The 23377-nt window shown below is 54.4% G+C and overlaps 1 protein-coding gene across 1 annotated transcript; it reads left to right on the top strand.

The window, feature by feature from the left end:
* Positions 1-706: 706 nt before the first annotated feature.
* Positions 707-22779, top strand: Capn1 (calpain 1). The gene is given in 23 exon segments (XM_047516589.1): positions 707-842; positions 2128-2395; positions 2551-2620; positions 2924-3042; positions 5148-5281; positions 5391-5559; positions 6353-6436; positions 6792-6877; positions 7228-7302; positions 7409-7569; positions 16297-16472; positions 17360-17371; positions 18048-18259; positions 18340-18379; positions 18930-18995; positions 19074-19131; positions 19886-19950; positions 20345-20413; positions 20592-20670; positions 21164-21204; positions 21206-21281; positions 21602-21660; positions 22025-22779. Coding segments are annotated over 22 exon segments (2145 nt in total). The 5' UTR covers positions 707-842; position 2128; the 3' UTR covers positions 22052-22779.
* Positions 22780-23377: the final 598 nt, after the last annotated feature.

Here is a 23377-nt window from a genome sequence, read left to right as displayed (position 1 = left end):
GGCAAAGAGCCCAGGAGCTGTCTGCAGCCCTGATTCACCAGGTGAGGGAACTCCAGGAAGCCACAACCTCGCAGGCCTCAGTTTTCCTCATCTGTAAACTGGGAATAAGAATGGAGTCCCGTTACACAGGTGGCTCTTAACTTTTTTGCGGGGCGGGGGGAGGAGGACACGGACCCTAGGATCCCAGAAAAGCTATGCACTGTTTCCCCAGTGGAACGCTTGTCTACACAGGTACGGGTGGCAGCAACGGCTGGGCTGGGACCCGCATACCAGTGAAAAGCCCTGAGCTGGGGGATCACTGAAGCCCGGGTCCCCCTCTTCCAGGCTCTCCAGTCTCTCGAAGTCCACCAGGCATAATCTGCGGGACCCGGGTGGGCCTCTGCCGCCCTCTTCTGGGTAAGGCGGCACAAGGGCGCTCCCCGGCGGGTGGACTGAGGGCTTGCGGGAGAGGACAGGGTGCCCACCTCCTGCGGTTTCAAAGAAACCGCAGGATAATAGAGAAGGATGGACTCCCACCATTGCTTCTCTGCATCCCATTCGCTGCACGAACCGGGAAATCAAGGCCGAGCAGGGCCGAGACTTACCCAAGGTCACGCAGCGAACTGGGGCCTGGAGAACCGGCTCCCCGCGCCCCGCCTGGTCGCAAGGAGCCACGGAGGCGGGTGGCGGGGCCGGGGCCTGCGCCCCAGGGCGCGGGGGTGGGTGGGGGCGGGGAGTCGCCCAGCCCGGGAGCCAGGCTGCTGCGGGGAGCGGCCGGGCGGGGCTGCCGTTTGCCGAGTGTCCGGCAGGGGTCCGCTCGCCGCCCGCCCGGCCCCCGCTGCGAGCAGCTGCCGCAGCCCGAGGTAATCTCAGCCCCGCGCAGGGCCAGCAGGGCGGGGCGAGGACAGCTGCGGCGGCACCGGGCGGAGTGAGGGGCGCTGGCGGCGGGCCGGGGGCGGCGCCGCCGCGGCCCGAGCGCCCCGATCACCCCGGAATGCCCGCCGGGAGGGCCGCGTGGGGTGGGGCCGCCGGCCCTGCAACTCGAGCTGCTGCCCACGGTTAAAAATACCCCTGCCCTCCCCTCCCCGCCGTCTGCCCTCCCTCCCCGCCCGCGGTGCCCTTCCGTCAGGGCCCAGCCCTCCCGGCCCCGCAGGCGCGGGCCCTTCCCCGGGGACAGCTCTGCCTTTTACTAATTTGTCCTCACGCGGAGTTGGCCCTGGCCTGCGGAGGGAGGGGCGGGGAGACACCATGAGTAAGAGATAGTCAAAGACGGTGCCCGAGAGATAGGGAGCGCGAGAGGAAGCGGGGTAGGAACCCCAGGAGGAGGAGGAGGAGGGACGAGGGCGGAGGGGCGGCGGGAGGAGGGCGGGGAGGAGCGCTCTTCCTGGTTGGGCCCTGCCCTGAGCTGCCACCAAGGAAGCCGGCCGCTGGGACCGCAGCGACCCCCAACCTCCCCTCCTCCAGGTAAGGAGTTGGGTGACTGGCCGCGATTCTCACCCTGGCCACTGCTGCAGGGCTCAGGGGCTGCCTCAGATGCCCTCTCCTCGGGGCCCTCCGCGTGCCCTGGTCAGGGGCAGGGGACTTGGGAAGCGGCACAGCCCAGGCACTCGCCCCATCCTGCACTGCTACTATCCCCAGGAGCTGGGCTGGGGCCCAGCAGCTCTGATCGTTCAGCCTGTTTCGGGGGTCTGGGTGGGGGGCGTCTGCCTGGAGTTCTCGCTTCCCAAGCCAGGGAAAGGGGCCAGTGAGCAAGGCGCTGGATAGTTTAGAGAGGCTGACGAACGCTATCAAAAAGATCTTCCCTGGGGTTCCATACACACCTTCCCAGTTCCCTGTGTTACTGCAGGGCTCCACCCTACCCCACCTGGCTGGCTGGCCGGCTGACCACAGAGCTGCAGGCCCAGAACAAAGGCAGTGGGGAGGAGAGGTTGTGGTTAGCATACCCCGGAACTGGGAGCCTTTTGCTGGATTCTGGAGCATAGGGAGGTTGCAGAGAGCCTGAGTGGAGTGCGGCCAGGGGGCAGTGAGGTAGGGAGGGACACCTGGATCTGGGAATAAGGGTGTGCAGAGCGGGGAGGACAGCAGGAGCAGGCAGGAGCTGGATTCCAGTCCTGGGCAGCACAGGTACTGAGCTGGTCTGTACCACAGGATGGCGGAGGAGATCATCACACCCGTGTACTGCACCGGGGTGTCAGCCCAAGTGCAGAAGCAACGGGCCAAGGAGCTGGGCCTGGGCCGCCATGAGAACGCCATCAAATACCTGGGCCAGGATTATGAACAGCTGCGGGCCCGGTGCCTGCAGAGTGGGGCCCTATTCCGAGATGAGGCCTTCCCTCCAGTGCCCCAAAGCCTGGGCTACAAAGAACTAGGGCCCAACTCCTCCAAGACCTATGGCATCAAGTGGAAGCGTCCCACGGTGAGAGGGTCCAGCTTGGGTGGGATTCGGCTGAACCCAATCCTGGGTGAGGAGTGGGACTGGACATCAGGTTCCTGATGGGGAGTGGGGTCTTGGTGGTGGGGCGCCAGTTTCTAGGAGGGACTGGCTCAGGGACAGGACTCTGGGTCTTGTAGGAGATGCTGTCAAACCCCCAGTTCATCGTGGATGGAGCCACCCGCACAGACATCTGCCAGGGAGCACTGGGTAGGCCCCCGGAGGGTGGGGAGTTCTGGGTGTTTTGCCACAGTAGTTCCCTATTCCCGTTCCCGTTCCTTTGGGCTCTACCCCAACCCCTCCCTCCTGCAAGCCCAGACAGGCTTTGGCTATCAGCACTGGGGCTGGTTTGCCCAGATTCCTGGGTCTTTTCCAAAAGCTAAGGGGAGTTGATAGGCACCCCATCCAGAGAATCCCAGGTTCTCCTCAGCATGGATATCCACATGCACCCCCATACACCCCCCCAGGGACAGATTCATGGAACAGGCTTGACATGAGTCCTTCCCATCCCAGGGGACTGTTGGCTTCTGGCTGCCATCGCCTCCCTCACCCTCAATGACACCCTCCTGCACCGAGTGGTTCCTCATGGCCAGAGTTTCCAGGATGGCTATGCCGGCATCTTCCATTTCCAGGTGAAGGGCCTGTGTGCCTGGGGAGGAAGGGTAGGACGCACTGGGGGATATAAGGAAGGATGACCCACAGCACTCTGCAGTTCAGGTGGCTAGTGGCCACACCCTGCGGGGGCAGCCCTCCCTCTGAAAGGTATTTGACCTCTCAGTGCCATCTCAGATCTGTCATGTGTGAAACAGTTGGGCAGGTATTTCAACTGGCAGTGTTCCTGGTTCTGAGTATCAGGGAGAAAGTGTTTGGGAAAGTAGAAGGAATTCTGAGTTATATCCTGTGGGAGAAACCCTTTTCCTCACTTGGGCCTCAGTTTCCACATCCGAGAAAAGGAATGCTGGGGAAAACGTGGTCGTCCCCATTCGTCAAGCCTCCCATCTTCCAGCTCCTGTGCTCTGGCGACCTCTGGCACAGCCTAGCAGAAAAGAGTCAGGATTGAGTCTGTTTGAACCAGCTTTTCTTGACGTTTGCCACAGGACCCTTTCTCCAGACATACTAATGAATTCTCAGTGCTCTCCTATTGGGAGAGAGAACTCAGCAACGGTAGTCGAGACCCACTTGCCTTGGTGGTCCCAGCCACGTCTGGAGGACTCCTGCGTGTCCCACTCAGGGAGCCCCTTACCCAACTTGCACAGAAGTGGCCTGCCACACCAACTTGTTCCGAGCCACTTTGGCAGAGCGCCGCACCTGCCCGGGTCTAGTCGCAGGGGCGTGGCTGCCCCGCCCCCTTCCCTCGCTCCGCCAATCCTCTCCTCCCTGGCCTCTTATTGGCCGGAGTAACACTCCCCGCCATCGATCCCGCTCCTTGGGCCCTCCTTCTCTCCTTCCCCTATTGTTCTGGGCCTGGCCGAGGAGTGTGCTTGGAGCCCTGGGAAGCTTCTGGCTTCTGGTCCCTGGAGCCCTGGGCCTGAGTCCCACCCCTTCCTACCCTGGAAATCTGCCCCTTGGCATCCTGAAGCGATTCTCGTGATGGCGAGAACCGGCTTCCCATCCCCATCTCGCAGTTGGAGGGTAGGGGTGCCACATTTTGATTCCACATTCAATGTCTGTGTGTGGATCCCACTAACCCCCACACCAGGCCTAGAACGGGGAGGGTAGAGGGAGTATGGCCTAAGAAGCAGTTGGTTTTGGGAAGAACTCTGACCAGATGGCTTTCCACCTTCTCTATACCTGAGGAGGCCTGACTTGAAGACTTTAACCTGAGTTAAAGACTTTACTTGCATAATCTTGATCAACTTTCTTGTGAGGAATGCACTGCTGCTCCCTTTAATGGGTAGAGAAACTGAGGCTCCTGAGAGGATTACATCCAGGGTCACAATGCAGTGCAGTTGTCCCTCCATATCTGCAGGGGATCAGTTCCAGGAGCCCCGTGGATACCAAAATCCATGGATGCTCAAGTCCTTTATGTAAAAAATGTAATATTTGCATATAACCTACACACACTTTCCACATCCTCCTATATACTTTATGACTTGTCTACCTGACTTACAGTACCTCAGGCAATGTATAAACAGTTTGGTATTGTTTAGGGAATGACTAGAAAAAAGTCTGCATGTTCAACACAAATGCGTTAAAAAATATTTTGGGGGCTGGGGATGCAGCTCAGGGTTAGAGCCCTTCTGCGGCCTGTGGCAAGCATGAGGGTTCCATCCCCAATCAGGATTGAACTTGGACACTCGACCGCTGAGCCACATTCCCAGCCCTATTTCGTATTTTTTAATTTAGATACAGGGTCTCACTGTGTTGCTTAGTGCTTTGCTTTTGCTGAGGCTGGCTTGGAACTGGTGATGCTCCTGTCTCAGCCACCCCGAGCTGCTGGGATTACTGGCATGTGCCACCATATCCAGCTGCAAAAAACAACTTTTATTTTTCTGTCTGTAGTTGGTTGAAATGCAGATGTGGAGGGCTGACCATGACTGTGTACTTGTATCTAGTGTATGTCGGTACATGTGTCCCTGGAGCATATCAAGTTTATGTGTATCTAGTATGTATGTATTACATGAGTATTTACTATATGTGACCTGGAACCATGTATCTAGTAAGTAGCAGGACTGAGGATGGAGCTGAGGCATGGGGGAATCCAAAGCAGGTACTCACTGTGTTCCCTTCTCTGCAGCTATGGCAATTTGGGGAGTGGGTGGATGTGGTCGTGGATGACCTGCTGCCCACCAAGGACGGGAAGCTGGTGTTTGTGCACTCTGCCCAAGGCAACGAGTTCTGGAGCGCCCTGCTGGAGAAAGCCTATGCCAAGTGAGCAGGGCTCCGAGGACAGCTCTAGCCCCACCTCTGGGGGTGGGGGCCCTGTCCCTCTTGCCTGGTCCTGTTCGATGCCATAGCGCTGACCTGGAGCTGCCCACAGGGTGAATGGCAGCTATGAGGCCCTGTCGGGGGGCAGCACCTCCGAGGGCTTTGAGGACTTCACAGGCGGGGTCACCGAGTGGTACGAGCTGCGCAAGGCACCCAGTGACCTCTACCAAATCATCCTCAAGGCGCTGGAGCGAGGCTCCCTGCTGGGCTGCTCCATTGACGTGAGTGTGCCCAGCCTGACACCCACACCATGACCCTTGCACCCAGCCTTAATCCTCTCCCCACCCAACACTAGCCTCATCCCCACACCAGCTCCACCCTGGGCCTCTGCCCTTCACCTTAGCACCATCTCTGGATGCACATCAGTCCCGCCCATCACTTCCTCCCCCTCTTCCACCTGCTCAGTGGTGTTCCCTACCCGCTCCTCGTCCTCCCCCCAAATGTCAGGCCTCAACTCTTCCCCAGGATCAGGTTCCTGACCCTCCACTCTGCTCCCTTCCCACCTTGCTCCTCTTGCCTTGCCATCCACGATCCAGTTCCCCTGGCTCCAGCCTGATCTGGTCAGCTCTCCGCTCTGCCCCACCCCCAGCCCCTCCCTTTCCCTTCCATGGCCACCCTTGTCTGGCCCACTTTTCCCACCACTGCCTCCAGACCTCCTTTGTTTTTGACCTCAGCCACCCCAACATCACTGTGATCACGGGCTCTCCTTCCCCCATAGGGTCCATGCTGACCTTCCTCTCTCTTCCTGCCTCACTGTCCCTCTGGGGCCACACATGGTATATGAGCATGTTCACAAAATCTGACCAGCCCTAGCCAATACCCGTGGCAATGTTGGTGGGGAGACCTGGAGTGAGTGTTGGGGAGCAGGGTAGCAGAGCCACCTCCACCCCAAGAGCAGCCCCCATATGTGAGGATGGAATGAAGGGGACTGTGGTCCCTGCCGGCCATTTGCAATAGCTGTCGTTTAGGGGTAGGGACCTGGCCCCCGACCACAGGGCACATGTCTTTCTGCAGATCTCCAGTGTCCTGGACATGGAGGCCATCACCTTTAAGAAGCTGGTGAAGGGCCATGCGTACTCTGTGACCGGGGCCAAGCAGGTACTGCGCTGGGTGGGGCCCACCCAGTGGGGCCCGCCCTGCTGGGGTTGCCCTCCTCGCCAGTCTTACCTCCCTGGCATCTGACCGGGGCAGTGGGAGGTGCTTGCTTCTCCTTCAACCTTCTGCAGCACCTTATCTCTCCCCTGGGAAACCCGTCCTGAGACGCTTATGGATGCTCGCCCTGATTGATTGCACTTCATGTGCACAGCTAGCTCCCTAGGCTATAAATTCCTGAGGGACAGGCTTTACGGCTGTATTGACAGTGTTACCCCAGGGTGCTTCTGGGTGCCAAGCAGGTCAAGGTGCTGGGGGAGGCATGCCAGAGCGGGTGCTGATGGGTGCTCTTGGGGAACAGGTGAACTACCGGGGCCAGATGGTGAGCCTGATCCGGATGCGGAACCCCTGGGGCGAGGTGGAGTGGACCGGAGCCTGGAGTGACGGGTGAGGGGCAGGGTGGTGGCAACTGGCCGGGAGGTTTGGGAGGCTCCCGAAGGCCCCTGGCATTTCTGCTTAGGAATCTGCCAGCCCAGGGCGGAGTCAGTTGCGCAGGTGGGCCCATCTTACGTGACTGGGTTTGAGGCAATGACCCACTAAAGCCTAGGCCATGTGGGCCTGGGCCAGCCTGTGGGGGTGCTCTGGGTGTCTGACCCTGGAATTGGGACCTCAGGGTCTGACCTTGAGGAGACCGCCTGACCTGGGCTTCGGGAAAACAGTCCCAGGTGGACAGGCCCCAGGGGCAGAGGCCAGGCAGGTCAGTGTCCACCAGCCTGGCAGTGCCCTGCTCCCCACAGATCCTCAGAGTGGAACAACGTGGACCCTTATGAACGGGAGCAGCTGCGGATCAAGATGGAGGACGGGGAGTTCTGGTGAGCAGCCCTCCTTGGTCTGGCCCCTCTTGGGGCCCTGACTCCTCCCTCCCAGCCCCACAAACCCGGACAGCGACCGTGGTTCACTTCTGCCTGTCGACCCCAGGATGTCATTCCGAGACTTCATGCGTGAGTTTACCCGCCTGGAGATCTGCAACCTCACGCCCGACGCGCTCAAGAGCAGGACAATCCGCAACTGGAACACCACACTCTACGAGGGGACCTGGCGGCGGGGGAGCACTGCGGGGGGCTGTCGCAACTACCCAGGTGACTGAGCTGCCCTCTGGGTTGTGCAGGGCTAGGGTTGAGGTTGGTCACTACCCTAGGCCTCAGTTTCCTCACTTGTAAGAGACAGATGGTTTGCTGGTCTTGAATATTGGCTTTGAGAAGTCAAATATTAAATGTCCTCGTCAATGCTAAAGAGCCCGGGTGCTACTGAGGGCAAGACGTGTGGCCATCTAGCCACCTTCTGGTCATTCCTCTCCATTCCCTGAGCCCGGCTCCTGGATCTCACCTCTGGGCTTTAGATGGATGGCTCAGTCCACATCTTGGCCTCTCAGTTTCTTGCCAACCTCACCTGTGGCCGCTGTTTCCTATACCTTAGCTCAACCCCATGTTGTTTGCCTCTGCATAGCCCTGCCCTCTCCTCTCCTTCAGCTCTCTTAGGTTCCTGCCTCCACAGTCCTCAGACTCATGGAACCGGTTAATCTGTGGATCCCACCATTTGTTTTCCCCACGTTTGTTTTTTTTTTTTTTTGGAGGAGGGCACTAGTGATTGAAACCAGGGGTTGCTTAACCGCTGAACCACACCTCCAGCCCTTTTTATTTTTTATTTTAAGACAGGGTCTCACTAAGACTCTGTCTTGTTTAGGACCTTGCTAAATTGCTGAGGCTGGCCTCAAACTTGTGATCCTCCTGCCTCAGCCTCCCAAGTTGCTGGGATTACAGGTGTGAGTCACTTAACTGGCACCACATTATTTTGTTGGAGCAGTCTAGTTGTGCTGAATGGCGGGATTTGTTGTTACATATTTATACATACACACAATATAACAATATAATTTGGCCAGTATCATTCCCCACCTCCCTCCCTTCCTCCCACCCACTGGTGTCTTTCCTCTGTTCTACTGATCTCCCTTTGATTTTCATGAGATTCCCTGAACCCCTCTTTTCCTTTTTCCCTCTAACTTTCACATATGAGAGAAAACATATGGCCCTTGACCTTCTGAGTTCGGCTTGTTTCACTAAACATAATGTTCTCAAGTTCCATTTGTTTTCCTGCAAATGACATAATTTCATTTTTCTTTGTGGCTGAATAAGACTCCACTGTATATATACCACATTTTCTTTATCTTTAGCCATTGGTGGACCCCTAAGCTGGTTCCATAGTTTGGCTATTGTGAATCGTGCTGCTATAAACATGGGTGTGCACGTATCACTGTAGTAAAATGACTTTCATTTTTTGGATAAATACTGAGGAGTGGGACAGCAGGATCCCATGGTGGTTCCACGCCTAACCTTTTGAGAAACCTCCATGCTGATTTCCATAGTGGTTGTACGAATCTGCAGCCCCACCAACAGTGTACAATTGTTCCTTTTTCTCCACATCCTCTCTAGCATTTATTGTTATTTGTATTCTTTTTTTTTTTTTTTTGGAGGTGCTGGGGATTTGAACCCAGGGTCTTGCGCTTGCGAGGCAAGCACTCTACCAACTGAGCTATATCCCCAACCCCTATTCTTATATTGTATTCTTGATGGCTGCCATTCTGACTGGTGTGAGATGAAATCTCAGTGTAGCTTGGATTTGCATTTCCTTAATTGCTAATGATAGTGAACATTTTTCACATATTTGTTGGCCATTTGTATTTCTTCTTTTGAGAAATGTCTGTTTAATTCATTTGCCTATCCATTAAACTGGGTTATTTGTTTTTCTGGTTAAGTTTTTTGAGTTCTTTATATGTTCTAGATATTAATCCTCCATCAGAAGAGTAGCTAGTAAAGATTTCCTCCCACTTTGTGGGTAGTCTCTTTACATTCTTGTTTCCTTTGCAGTGCAGAAACTTTTTTTTTTTTGGGGGGGGGGTGCTGGGTATCGAACCCAGGGCCTTATGCTTAGGCAAGCACTCTACCAACTGAGCTATCTCCCTAGCCCCCGCAGAAACTTTTTAATTTGATGTCATCCGTTCATTAGCTCTTGGCATTATTTCCTGAACTTTAGGGGGTCCTGTTGAGAAAGTCTTTGCCTATGTCTACATGCTGGAGTGTTAAGCCTACATTTTCTGCTGGGAGTTGCACAGTTTCTGGTCTCATTCTGATGTCTTTGATTCAGTTTTTGCCTATTTTTGTGCAGGGTGCGCCGTGAGGGTCTGGTCTCCTTCTTCTACATAAGGATGACTGAGTTTTCCCAGCCCCATTTATTATAAAGGCTGTCTTTTCTCCAGCATGTTTTTGGCACCTTTGTCAAGGATCAGATGACTGTAGAGGTGTGGGTTTGTTGTTGTGCCTTCTATTCTGCACCTGTATGTCTGTTTTTAATGCCAAATACCCTGCAGTTGTTTTTTTTTGTTTTGTTTTGTTTTGTTTTTTCACTATAGTTTCTGTAGTATAATTTGAAGTCAGGTATCGTGATGTCTCCAGCGTTGCTTTTTTGGCTTAGAATTACTTTGACTATTCTGGGTCATTTATTCTTCCAAATGAAGTTTAGGACTGCTTTTTCTCAGTCTGTGAAGAATGTCATTGATATTTTTGATGGGGATTGCATTGAATCTAGATTGCTTTTGGTAGTGTGGCCTTTTTAACAATGTTAATTCTGCCTATCCATGAACATGGGAGGTCTTTCCATCTTCCTGTGAACCCACCAAGGGACCCTCTCTTGACCCACCTTCCTTGCCACTGTTTCTGTTCCCCTTTGAAGCAAAATTGCTCAGGAATTGCCACACTGGCCTATTTCCTTCCTGACCCACCATGTTGGTACTATCTTCATCTCTTGTCTTACCTTTTCCTGTTACTTATTATAGTCGTCATTTTAATCTTGTCCCTACAGTTTCCTGGTCCCTCTCTCCTTCAGTTTCTGTTGCCTGGCACAACCACAGTCCTAGTTGAACCTGGCTCTGACCGGCACAGAGCCATTAATGTGGCTGGAGAGAAATCACACAACTGAGGTGGTGTTTTCCCTGTAAACTCACAGCCACAAACCTCAAATGAGTACTTTGCACAGTCCCCAGCCGTTCCACTGTGAGTTAGCAACATGCCTGCTCTCTCAGCCTCCCTCCTTCCTCTCTTCTGTGGATCTGGCCTTGCACCTCATTACCAGGACACCTCCCCATATTCCCACCTCCAAATCCCCTGTCTCTGTTTCATTGGCCTGTGTGCACCTGTGCCGGTCTGCACTGCCTCCCCACCTGGGACAGAGGCAGAGAACTGTCCCTGCTCATGCAGAACCCACTCTGCCCCGATCCTGTTCTCCTTTGTTCCTTTGTCCCTCACCTTTTACTGCTGTGTTATTGTGGAAAATCCCTTGCATTAAAAGAAAGTGACCCTCTCTTGACCCCACTTCCTTGCTGCCAAGTCTCTGCTCCTGCTTCAGAGCAAAATTGCTCAGGAATTGCCACACTGGCCTGCTTCCTTCCTGAAAGCCTTGGCGTCACCAACCCCACGGCTCTTCCTCCTGCCTTGCGCCTTGTCTTTGGAAGCATACTTCTGTTGCGGGCATTCCACTTCAGTTCTTCCCTGGATTCGTGAGCACTGTGGCCCAAAGGCCAGCCTTGCCTCCTGCGGTGCCAGCTCCGTCTGCGAGTTCCCAGGCATCATGGGTCTGTTCCTGGGCTCACCGTTCTGTCCCTTGGCCTGTCCTTCCGCCAATAACACATTGGTTTAATTCTTATAGACTTATGGGAAGTCCTGCTTGAGATTAAGAGCTGGAGGTGTAGCTCAGCAGAGCACCTGCGCAGCGTGCAGCGGGCCCTGGGTCCCATCCCCGCATCCTGCCCCACAGACACGGATGTGATAGAACTTTTGCATACAACAGTTTTACACCCACGTTCTTGAAGGAGATTTGCCTGCTTCTTTCTCCTTCTGATCGTTCTGGTATTGGTGCTATTTGTCTTGCTAAGTGAACTGTTTTCCAGAAGAGTTTGCGTAAGGTGGGAATGATTTGTTGCCTGAATGTTTGGTGGAACTTGTCTGTAAGGTTGTCAGGCCTGTTCCTTTCTTTATGTGAAGATTAACTTTTGATATTGAATATCTTTATTGCTTTTAGGATTGTTCAGGTTTTCTTTTTCTTCTTGAACTTTAAAAAAATTTTTTTTTTTTTAGTTGTTGATGAACCTTTATTTAGTTTATTTATTTATATGGGGTGCTGAGAATTGAACCCAGTGCTTCGCACATGCTTGGCAAGCACTCTACCACTGAGCCACAACCCCAGCCCCCTTGAACTTATTTGATGAATTGTACTTTCTAAGAATTTATCCTCTGTATCTGTTTTCAAAGTTACTAGCACAAAGTTATCCTTAATATACTTATAGGTCTCATCTGTAATAATGTTCTGGTTTTTTTATTCATAGTGTTATGTATGTGCACTCTCTTTCTTTGGTACTGGGGATTAAACCCAAAGGCACTTTGCCACTGAGCCACATCCCCAGTTCTTTTAATTATTATTATTATTATTATTTTTTTTATTTATTTATTTTTTTGTGGTGCTGGGGATTAAACCCAGGGCCTTGAGCATGTGAGGCAAGCACTCTACCAACTGAGCTACATCCCCAACCTCTTTTTATTTTTTGAGACAGGGTCTCTCACTAGGTTGCTTAGGGCCTTGCTGAATTACTGAGGCTGGACTCAAACTTGCAATGCTCCTGCCTCAGCCTCCCATATCACTGGGATTACAGGCTTGTGCTACCACGCCTGGCTTGCACTCTATTAATCCTGTGAAGTTTTGTTTTTTTTTTTAATTTTTTTTGTTCTTTTTAAATATGTATCACAGTAGAGTGCATTTTGACATATCGTACATACATGGAGTATAACTTATTCTAATTCAGATCCCATTCTTGTGGTTGTTGGTGATGTGACGTTCCATTGGTCGCATATTCATATACGAACGAACGCAGGAAAGTTATCTCTGATTCATTCTACTGTCTTTCCTCTTCCCATCCCCCCTCCCAATCCTGTGACGTTTGTCAGTATTAATCTTTACCAAGAAATGACTTTTGATGTTGTTGGTCCTTTGTATAAAATTGTTGTTGCTGTTTGTTATATCATTCCTTCTTCTTTCTTTGGATTTATTTTAGACTTTGTTTCATGACCTGATAAATTAAATGTTTACTTCATTTAATTTTTTAGTGTGAGCACCCACATGTTTTGAGCTATTAGGAATATTGAGTTGAGAATTGTTACGAGTTCCTAGTGAGGTAAACATTTTTTAGTTATGTAGTGACTACCTTCATCTCTAATAATTCTTTTTGTTTTCAAGTTTATTTCAGACAGTGTTACTCCAGAAATTCCAGTTTTTTCTTTGGGTTCATTCTATTTTAAACTATTTAATTTAATTTTATTATTAATCATTTTTGGTACTGGGGATTGAAGCTGGGGATACTCTGCCACTGAGTAATATTCCTAGTACCTTTTATTTTATTTTATTTTATTTTTTATTTTGAGTCAGGATCTTGCTAAGTTGCTGAGGCTGGCCTGGAATTTGTGATCCTCCTGCCTCAGCCTCCCAAGTCGCTGGGATTGTAGGAGTGTGCCACCATGCCTGGTTTCTATTGGTTCATATTTTTATGATATGAAAGTACTTTGAACTCTGATGTCCAAATCTCCACAGCCCAATGATTTAATTGTTATTTCTTATAAACAGCATAGAGCTGGACTTTTAAAATTCCAATGTGAAAATTGTCTTCTGATTAGAGTTTAGTCTATTGACTCAGTGATGACTGGCATATTCGTATTTATTTCAGCTTACTTACTGTGTTACCTATTTTCTGTTTGTCTCTCCTCTTGTCCCACCTTTACTGTCAGGGTTTTTCTGTTCTCTACACTAAGTCTTTTCCACTGTGAGTGTGGGCAGCGTCAGAGCTTGCTTAATACAGACTTGGAGTGTGTGGTGCAGGGAGGGAACCTGGGCCTCCGGGGTGCTGGGCATGGCCCCTCCGCTGTGAGCTACATGAAATACACCCTGAAGTTAGTTGATTCATATCTTTACTCTCCTCAAGAACAGTGCAGGACCTCAGGATATTTAACGTAGATACCCTTCCCTTTGTTCACTATGCTGTTATCAGCTAGTATTTAAATTTTTTTTTTTTTTTTTTTAATGTTCCAGGAATTGAACCCAGGGGTGTTTACTCACTGAGCCAGATCCCCAGCCCATTTTTAATATTTTATTTTGAGACAGGGTCTCGCTAAGTTGCGTAGGGTCTTGTTAAGTTGCTGAGACTGACTTTTTAACCCTTGATCCTCCTGCCTCAGCTGCTGGAATTACAGGTGTGTGCCATCACACCCGGCGAGCTAATATTTAAATTCTAAACAGGATTTTTTCCTGCTAGAAATTAAAGACCATCGTCACCATCATCATTATTTGAGATGATCCATGTGTATTTGGATTATCTGCAGAATAACAGTGTTTTTGCTCTCCATTCTGAGACCTTTCATCTGAGCTCATTTCCCATCTGCCTGAAATATATCCCTTTTTATTTCTTTCAGGGGGCCAGTTGGTGATAAACTTCTTCAGTATTTGGCCTATGCTTGTAATCCCAGTGACTCCGGAGGCTAAGGCAGGGGATAGCGAATTCAAGGCCAACCTCAGGCAAAAGTGAGACACTAAGCAGCTCAGCGAGACCCTGTCTCTAAATAAAATACAAAATAGGGCTGGGGATGTGGCTCAGTGGTTAAGTGCCCCTGAGTTCAATCCAGGATACCCCCCAAGTAATTTTTTTTTTAATAAAAAGAGTTGGGGGCCTGGGGATATAACTCAGTTCATAAAGTGCTTGCCTCACATACACAAGGCCCTGGGTTCAATCCCTAGCACCACAAAAAAAAGAAAAAAAAAAAAAAAAAGAGTTGGGGATGTGGTTAAGGGCCCCTGTATTGTCAAATCCCCAGTACTAGAAATCAAAAACCAACCAAACAAAAAAGAGCTCTATTGAGAATTCTTGTACCATACAATTCACCCATTTAAAGTGTACAATTCTGTGACATTTAGTGTATTCACAAAATTGTGCAAACTATCACATCGACTTTGGAATTTTTCATTATCCCAGAAAGAAGCCACGCCCCCCCCCAACTGTCCTCCCAGTCTCTCCAACCACTTTCTTTCTCAGAATTTGTCTTCTCTGGATATTTCATATGTTCCTTTGTGACTGGCTTCTTTCAATTAGCATAACATTTTTAAGGTTCATCAACACGTAGCACATCTTGGTACTTTGTTCCTTTTTTATTCATTTATTTATTTTTATTTTGCAACAGGGTCCAGCTAAGTTGCTGAGGCTTGTGATCCTCCTGCCTCAGCCCTGATTCTCTGGGGTTATAGGCCTGGGCCACCACAGCAGGCTACTTTGTTTCTTTTTTATTGTCAAATCATATTCCATTGTTTTGGTATTTTCACTTGGGGGTGGATGGACAATTGGTTGTTTCCTCTATTTTGCTGTTACAAGTGATGCCGATCTGAACATTCATGTTCAAACCTTCATGTGGATGTGTGTTTCCATTCTCTTGGGTGTACCCCTCTGAGTGGAATTACAGGGTCACCTAGTAGCTCTATTACCCTTTGGGAAGCTGCCAGACTGTTCCCTAAAAGTAGCTGCACCGTTTTTCCTTCCTGCAGCCGGTGTATGAGGGTCTGAATTCTCCACATGCCACCAACACTTGTTTGTTTGTTTTTTTTTGGGGGGGGCAGGGGTTGAACTCAGGGGCACTGGACCACTGAGCCACATCCCCAGCTCTATTTTGTCTTTTATTTAGAGACAGGATCTCACCAAATTGCTTAGGGCCTCACCATTGCCGAGGCTGACTTTGAACTTTTGATCCTCCAGCCTCAGCCTCCGAACCGCTGGGATTACAGGCGTGTGCCACCAAGCCCAGCTCAACACTTATGTGTTGTCTTTTTGGTTATTGTCAACTTAGGAAGGGAGGGTGCTGCAGCTTTGTGAGTGCCTTTAGAAGGAAGGTTTGCACGTTCCATCCAGCTCTTGGTTGCTCTAGTAAACAGCTTGTTCGGGCAGCTAAATCACTAAACTGCCAGAAATGCCAGTCACTGTTGCCATCCTTTGCTGGCCGTCTGGGACCTCCTGCAGACCCCTGCTTTCTGTCTTGCCCTCCTCTTAGTCACTGTGCACACAGTTGCTTGAGTCACCTTTTAGAACAGTAATCCAGCCAGCCCTCCCGGGCACAGCCCATAGGTGGGGCCTCTTGCTCTTTTTTTTTTTTTTTTTTTTTTTTTTTTTTTTGGTTGTCAATGGACTTTTACTTATTTATATGCGGTGCTGACAATCGAACCCAGTGCCTCACACAGGCTAGACAAGCGCTCTGCCACTGAGCCACAACCCCAGCCCGCCTCTTGCTTTTTGATTCAATCTACTCGCCTTGGCCCATCCCCCAACTCCTGCGCACCTCTGTACCTGCCAGGTACTCCCTGGAGCCTCACCTGACATTTGTCACCCCCCAAAGGTGCAGGGCTCCCCCTGGCCTATTCTTGGAGCGCCCCCTGCCTGGCTCGTGCTTCCCAGCCTCTCCAGCGCTGCCTCTCCAGTGCGCACGTCACCTTTCCCAGCCAACCCTAGGGGACTTTTCTTTTGAACTGTTCTGTTAATTGACCTGATTTGCTCTGGAATGGCAACCCTTGAGAACCAGGATGGTGTCTGCCCCCTCAACTGTGCCTGTCACCTGGCACATAGTGGATACTTAGTAATTTTTGCTGAAGGAAGGCGGGGACGCCCAGGGTGTGGGCTGAGGCTCCGAGGGGCAGCTCTGTTCTCGCCCTGCCCCTGAGCGCCACCTCCTCTCCCGCAGCCACCTTCTGGGTGAACCCCCAGTTCAAGATCCGGCTGGAGGAGGTGGACGACGAAGATGACTACGGCAGTCGCGAGTCGGGCTGCAGCTTCGTGCTGGCCCTCATGCAGAAGCACCGCCGCCGGGAGCGCCGCTTCGGCCGGGACATGGAGACCATCGGCTTCGCAGTCTACGAGGTGAGCCGGCCCAGGATGGGCACTGAGCGACTGAGCGCACGAGATCTCCGCCAGGGGGCGCTCGGGGTCGCCGTCCTGCAGCGTCTGGCCTTGCCACACCCTGAGGCTGGTGGCCCTCGGAAGACACCAGCTTAACCCCTCAGCTGCAGACAGGCCCTAAAATTCACCTAGTGAGGCAGGAGAAAGGCAAGGAAGATGGTTGTCCCCGGGGAGAGAAGGTTCTGGAATTCACCTTCATTTTCAGAGGCTGGGATGCTGCCCTCAGGGGGAAGGAGCCGGCCTGACTGACAACTGGGTGGCAGCTTCTGGGGTCAGACTTTGGTTCAGCTTCAAAAATAACCACCTCCCTGGGGGCCAGGGAGCCCAACGTCCCAGAAGTGTGAGCAGAGGTGGCCTGAAGGAGTCGGATAGGAAGGCCTCCTGCTCAGAGCCGGTCATTCTGTGATTGTACCTTCTGGCTCTTGCCCAGTGCTTGCCCTGCTTCACATACTGTATTCAAGACAGGGACAAGAAACTTCTGGATCTACCCAGCCAGGGTAAAGGAAGGCCACAGACTTGGCCCACACCCAGATCCCCTGGCAGCAGACAGGTGTGGGCCTCCAGTGTCCCTTAAGTCACTGTGGTTGGCCACCCTGGCAACTGTTCTGGAGGCTCTGATTCAGAGCAGAGGCCCATGATGTGCCAGGGACAGGACCCTTGCCTGAGCCCTCCCTCCCGAGGCCACTCTGGGTGCAGACAGGTCTGGGTCTTCACTGGCGCCAGGCCCAGAGTCCTGCTGCCAGTCTTCTCATCCCCTTCCTCCTGCTAGGAACGCAGGACCTCTGCCCAGTGTACACCCTGTCCCCACCCCTGCACCAACCACCTTTCCCTTACCCTATCTCTTGCAGGTGCCTCCGGAGGTAGGTGTGGCTCCTGACTCACCTGAATCCACCTGCCCCTGAACACACCCTGCCTGATGGGCCCTAACAGGCAGCTCAGTGGCAACCCTGGCCTGCGTAGAGCGCAGATGTGACGCAGTTGTACTGTCTGGAGTTGGGTGGGTGCAGCGGCCCCTGCTCTCCGGGGTGGTCAGAGCGGGGGTGGGCTGGGCTGGATTTGAACACTGGTCCTCAGAGCTCTAGTGGGTCATGCCCACATGAGGCTCCAGGTCCTGGTGTTCTCACCGCGTTGGGAGCAGGGCATTGGCTGGGCTGCCTGGTCTGCACCCTTGAGCAAGTTGCTGAAGTCCGGAACCTTCGTGTGTGTCTGTAAATCGGCACTGCCTTCAGGGCCGTTGTGGACATTCAGGGAGGTGCCACCTGTCAAGTGCCCGCAGTTCCCACGTGGGGGAAGCCCCAAGTGATGGTAGTGAGAATGATGTTCAGGTGTCGTGCTCTAGTGTGTCTTATTTGACTTCAACTGCTCCTCAGAAATGACTTGTCAGGGTCATGTGAGCTATAAGTGACCGAGCCGCGACCTTGTTCTTTAGCCCCTCAGCCAGGGCTTGGAGCCTGGGGCCTGGGCCGGATCTGGGGTGGCTCCCCAGGGTGGGCTGAGCGTGCAGCTTCAGCCCTGCTCCCATCTCCCTCCTGCCAGCTGGTGGGCCAGCCGGCTGTGCACTTGAAGCGCGACTTCTTCCTGGCCAACTCATCTCGGGCCCGATCGGAGCAGTTCATCAACCTGCGGGAGGTCAGCACCCGCTTCCGCCTGCCGCCCGGGGAGTACGTGGTGGTGCCATCCACCTTCGAGCCCAACAAGGAGGGCGACTTCGTGCTGCGCTTCTTCTCCGAGAAGAGTGCTGGGACAGAGTGAGTCCCCACTGCCCCTCGCCTTCCCCCGAAAGGCCCTCCAGCCCGCTGACCGGCCCCTCTTTCTCCCCACTCCACAGGGAGCTGGACGACCAGATCCAGGCCAACCTCCCCGACGAGGTGCGTGGTCCACCCCTCCAGCCTCGTCTCCCTCTTTCCCTTGCCCCTGGGCCTGTGATGGGGACCTGGGCATCCCGGCTCCTGGGCTACTGCTGGCAGGGCAGTTCTCCTTGTAGGAGCCATAAGAGCAAGGCCAATCCCTCATCTGCCCCACACTCTGCAGTTTGCCAAGGACTTGCAATAATAATGGTGCATGGTCACCATGCCCCATGCTCGGGCTGTGCTCAGCTCTTTACCTGGATCATATCTTCCCTGCAACACCCCTGTCAGTCCTTTCATGAGAAACCCCTGGAAGTTCAGAGAGGTTGAGGAACTTGCCCAGGTGGCACAGCAGGGACCTTTCCTCACTAAGCTGAACTGTATTCCCATCACTCATGTCCCAAGATTCCTGGGCAGGGGCCAGATCCCCATTTTACAGGCTAGAAGAGGGAGGCTTGCTTGGGCAGGGAGGTAACAAGTGTCCCATGAGTGGTCCCACCCTAGCCCCAGCAGCTGTCCCCAGGGGCAGGGCTGGGGCACCCCTCACCTGTCCCCTCCTTCCTCCGTCCAGCAAGTGCTCTCGGAAGAGGAGATCGATGAGAACTTCAAGGCCCTCTTCAGACAGCTGGCAGGGGAGGTAGGCTGGGGCCCGGGAGGGGTGGGCAGAGGTGGGGCAGCCCTTCCCGGGCCGGTACCATCCTTCCTCTTCCCTCAGGACCTGGAGATCAGCGTCAGAGAGCTGCAGACCATCCTCAACAGGATCATTAGCAAACGTGAGGGTCCCCAGCAGCTACTGTCACCCGTGCCCTGCCCCTCGCTGCCTTCAAGTTTCAGAACCCAGGCCGTCGCCCCACACTCAGCAGAACCCCATGCCTGACCTGTGGCTGGGGGATCCTCCCCTTCCTTTATGAGTCCGGCTCACCACCATTTCCATCCTGCCAAGCCCCGTCCCCTGGCTTGAGATCTGTGTCCTGGTGGGATTCGAAGGACAGCCCTGCTCCAGTACCAAGCAAAAGGCTCCCCTTCTTCCTAGAGATGCGCCCAGGCCAGGCCGAGTGGCGTGGGGAGCAGGGCACGGCTGAAGGCAGTGGCCCGCCTTCCCCGTCCTCCAGCCTGGCAGGCCCGGCCCTGCCTTCGCTGCCTCCGGCCTCCGTGCACAGGCCTGCTGGACCCAGAACCTCTCCCGCCCCTCCTCTAGTGGAGCTCTGCTGACCTCTGGGGCCTGCAGCCATCCCTGCCCCGCCCCGCTCTGTCTCCCCACTTTCTTTCTCTTCTGCTCATCCCTCACTTCATTTCACTGGGGCCAATCTCCGGGTGCCGATGGGCTTTGGGGACACTGGCTTGACCGCTAAAATACTTTGCACTGTATTATCTGAGGACGAAGCCACCACACCCCAGTGGCTCTGCTGGCCTCAGCACCCTCGGGCAAGACCAGTGCCTCCCTGCCTCTGGAGGCCTGGTGGTCCAGCATGGGGCAGGCACGGGAAGTGCGGTGGGTTGAGGGGATGGAACTGGTTTTTCTTGCAGACAAAGACCTGCGGACCAAGGGCTTCAGCCTGGAGTCGTGCCGCAGCATGGTGAACCTCATGGACGTATCCTTCCTTCCGACTGCTTTAGTTTGGGGTCAGGGAATATGGGCACCAGACAGTGACTGGGTGAACTGTCCCAGGAATGCACAGAGGATAGACAAAGCTGGGGGCACGTAGACACCCCGGCGCCCCACGCTCAGACACCTTCCCAGGGGAGGGAGACCGAGGCACAGGCCGTGAGGCGCGTGAAAGCTGGAGCAGGGCCAGGTCCACCGCTGACCCCGAGGCAGGTACTTTTTCTGTACCCCTCCCCCACCCGGCTGAACACAGCAAGCCTGGTCATGGCCTCCCCCTCCCGGTCATCTTGCCTTCCCTGGGGCCAGTCTCCCCGTCTCCCCAGATGCCCCCTCACATGCCAGCTCTGAGCTGTGGAGCTCACTTCTTAACAACAACCCAGCGGGATGGCAATGGGAAGCTGGGCCTGGTGGAGTTCAATATCCTGTGGAACCGCATCCGGAACTACCTGGTAGGCGCCCGCAGCGGGTCCTCCCCTCCCCCGTGGCTCTGCCACTGCCAGCTCTCTCCGGCCCCTGGCCCACGCATCCCAGCAGCCCACCCCTTTGGCACTGCTCCCCTCAGCAGCCCTGGGGGCAGGCAGGAGGAGTCGGGCGACTCACCTGGCCCTCACTCTGTCCCCACCACAGTCCATCTTCCGGAAGTTTGACCTGGACAAGTCGGGCAGCATGAGTGCCTACGAGATGCGGATGGCCATCGAGTCCGCAGGTGAGGCCCAGGGCGTCCCTGGCCCTGGCCCTCCCTCCTGGGGTGGTGACGCAGGAGCCGTGGTGGTGTGGCCACAGCCATCTTTGGCCTTCCCTCATGGTTTCTAAGTACTTTATCAGTGTTCTTCCCTTTCTTCATTGCTGCAGCCAGAAAAAGATAGAGTCTCTTAATAGCCCCATTGTGCAGGAGAGAAAAGTGACAGGCCTCAGGACCCAGTGCCAGGGAGGGCAGAGCCAGGCAGGCCTGTGAGAGCTGCCTAAGGACGAGGCCGGGGCAACAGAACAACAGGGCGCAGGCCCTCCGTGGCCAGCTCCTGATTCCCTGGCCTGTCCCGGGCTGGACGTGCCCTCTGAGACTGGTCCTTACTTGCCCATCCTCTCAGCCCCTGGCCCTGCTCAGAGGTCCTCATGTTCCTTCTCCCTGGAGAAGAGAAGGCCCCCTCCCTGTCCCAGGCGGGCTGTTCCTCCCCTGGCCCTGATCTGCTCCTCCGCAGGCTTCAAGCTCAACAAAAAGCTGTACGAACTCATCATCACCCCGCTATTCCGAGCCTGACCTGGCCGTGGACTTTGACAACTTCGTGTGCTGCCTGGTGCGACTGGAGACCATGTTCCGTGAGTGTCCCAACAGGCTCCTCCCTCCTGCTGTGTCCCAAATGCGTCCCTTGTGAGCTGGTGGGAACAGGTGACTGTGGTGCAGGCGGTACAGGCGGCATGAGCTGGAGGCTGAGATCTGGGCCTACCAGGACTCTGTATTTGGTCACCTGGAGCTGAGTGCATGGAGAATCGGGAGGGAGGGCAGGAAGAGCCACTTCCTAACTTCAAGGGGTGACCGCTTGGGGTGTTATGGGGAGGCGGGGGGTCAGGCAGTCTTGGCCGTGCACAAACGTCCTACCAAGTTCTCAGCCCCGTGTCTTCTTTTCTTGAACACACAGGGTTTTTCAAAACTCTGGACACAGATCTGGATGGAGTCGTGACCTTTGACCTGTTTAAGGTGGGACTCTTCCTGGGTCCAGGGGAAGGGTTGTGGGTAGTGTTTTTCTACCTGATCCATTTTCTCCTGTCCCTTCCTGGGCAGGAGCCTATGGCCTCGGAGCCAGCCCTCCAGAGGGGTCAACCTGAGTCCTGGAAACTGGGGTGGGAGGTGTCCGGATTCTGGGGAGGGAGCAGGCGGCAAAGCCTTGGTGGGACCAGAGGTAGAGGAGGTGAGGAGGTGGTTCCCCAAGAGGGTCCCTCAGAGGTGGTAAAGAAGTGGCTTCTGAGCCATGGGGCCTGGGCGTGGACTCAGTCAGCGTCCAGGTGAGGAGGGAAACTGAGGCAGGCGATTCCACAGCTCTGGCCCTTCCCTCCTTCTGCAGTGGTTACAGCTGACCATGTTTGCATGAGGCGGGGCCCGGCCCCCTTGCTGCTCCCTCCTGCCCTCGTCTGTCAAGCCACATCTTCCTGCCATGCCACAGCAGGTCACGCCAACTGCACGTGCCTTCCTTGGAGCAAGGAGGCACCTTGGTCCTCTTGCCCGCCCCTCCAGCCACCACCGTTCACCAGCTCTGGGCAGAGCGGTGTGGCCCTCCCAGTCGCCCCAGCCACGGGCTCAAGATGGACTCCCCTGGGCCTGCCGTTTCCCATGGCCGAGCCAGGAAGGCAGCTTTCTGCTTGTTCCTGCCTCAGGGCTGGGCTGCCAGGGAGCTGACAATCCCACACCCACGCCCTGCATCCTCCCCTTCGCTCCAGAGGCCACCGCAGCCCCCACCCGCCTGGCCTCGCCTGCTGACGCCATAACCACTATCTGCAGCCTGCGGCCCAGGCGTCAGGCATGCAGGTCCCCTTCCTGTTGGGGGAGCCCCTGGGCTGAGGTCGCCTGTGCCTTCCTGTGCAGGAGCCAATGCCCTGCAGCCACGTCACCCCGGCCCTGCCTACCGGCCAGGAGCCACCAGGCCTGGAGGGTGGTCGGGCCTTCCCTCCCTCCTTCTGTCCTTTTTTTATATTGACGATTTTACAGGGGACTCTTCAGGGACTGGGGGATGGTGATGTGATCCAGAGGCGCTGGGTGTGGGGTAGGGAGGTCCCATGTTTCCATGCAGAGAAACCCCAAATAATAAAGGAAAAGGCTCCACATCTGTCTCTGGAGTGTGTTTCTCCCCCTTGCTGCGCAAGCCTTGGTAGGGGCCAGCCACGGCCTCACGCTGACCCTCCCTGGAGCGAGCACAGGGCATCTGAGTGGGAGGACAGGAAGGATGAGGCCCAGGGCCTGGCACAGGCACAGGGCTGCACTATGGAGGCCCTTGTGGGCCAGCTGGTCCTACGTGCCCTCCTTGGAGCCTGGAGGCCTGACCCCTGCCTTACCTTCCTAAACCTGCCAGGCCGCGACTCCCGCTGAAACCCAAACCCATACTTAGCACAAACCTGACCCCCCAGGGAGCTGCCCAGAGCACAGAGCCGCCTTCAGGTCCTCTGGGGGTGGGGGTGGGGTCACCCCTGTGAGCCGCACACCTGTAGCTTATATAAGCTGCTCCAGCACCTCTGGGATGCCAGCTGTTCTTACCAGAGTTAAGGGGGGAGGGGACAGTCACCAACCAGCAGTGTCTGGGGGGGAAGGGCGAGGAAGCAAGAAGTGGGGGGCTGCCTCCAGCTACGATGAAGTGAGATGAAGAGGAGGCATTTTCAGGTGGCACCTTGAGCGCTCCTGGGTCAGGTCCCGTCAGGCCTGGATG

Source organism: Sciurus carolinensis, chromosome 11 (genome assembly GCF_902686445.1).
Source record: "Sciurus carolinensis chromosome 11, mSciCar1.2, whole genome shotgun sequence".
Classification (NCBI taxonomy): Eukaryota; Metazoa; Chordata; class Mammalia; order Rodentia; family Sciuridae; genus Sciurus; species Sciurus carolinensis.
This window is presented reverse-complemented; position numbering and strand designations above follow the sequence as displayed.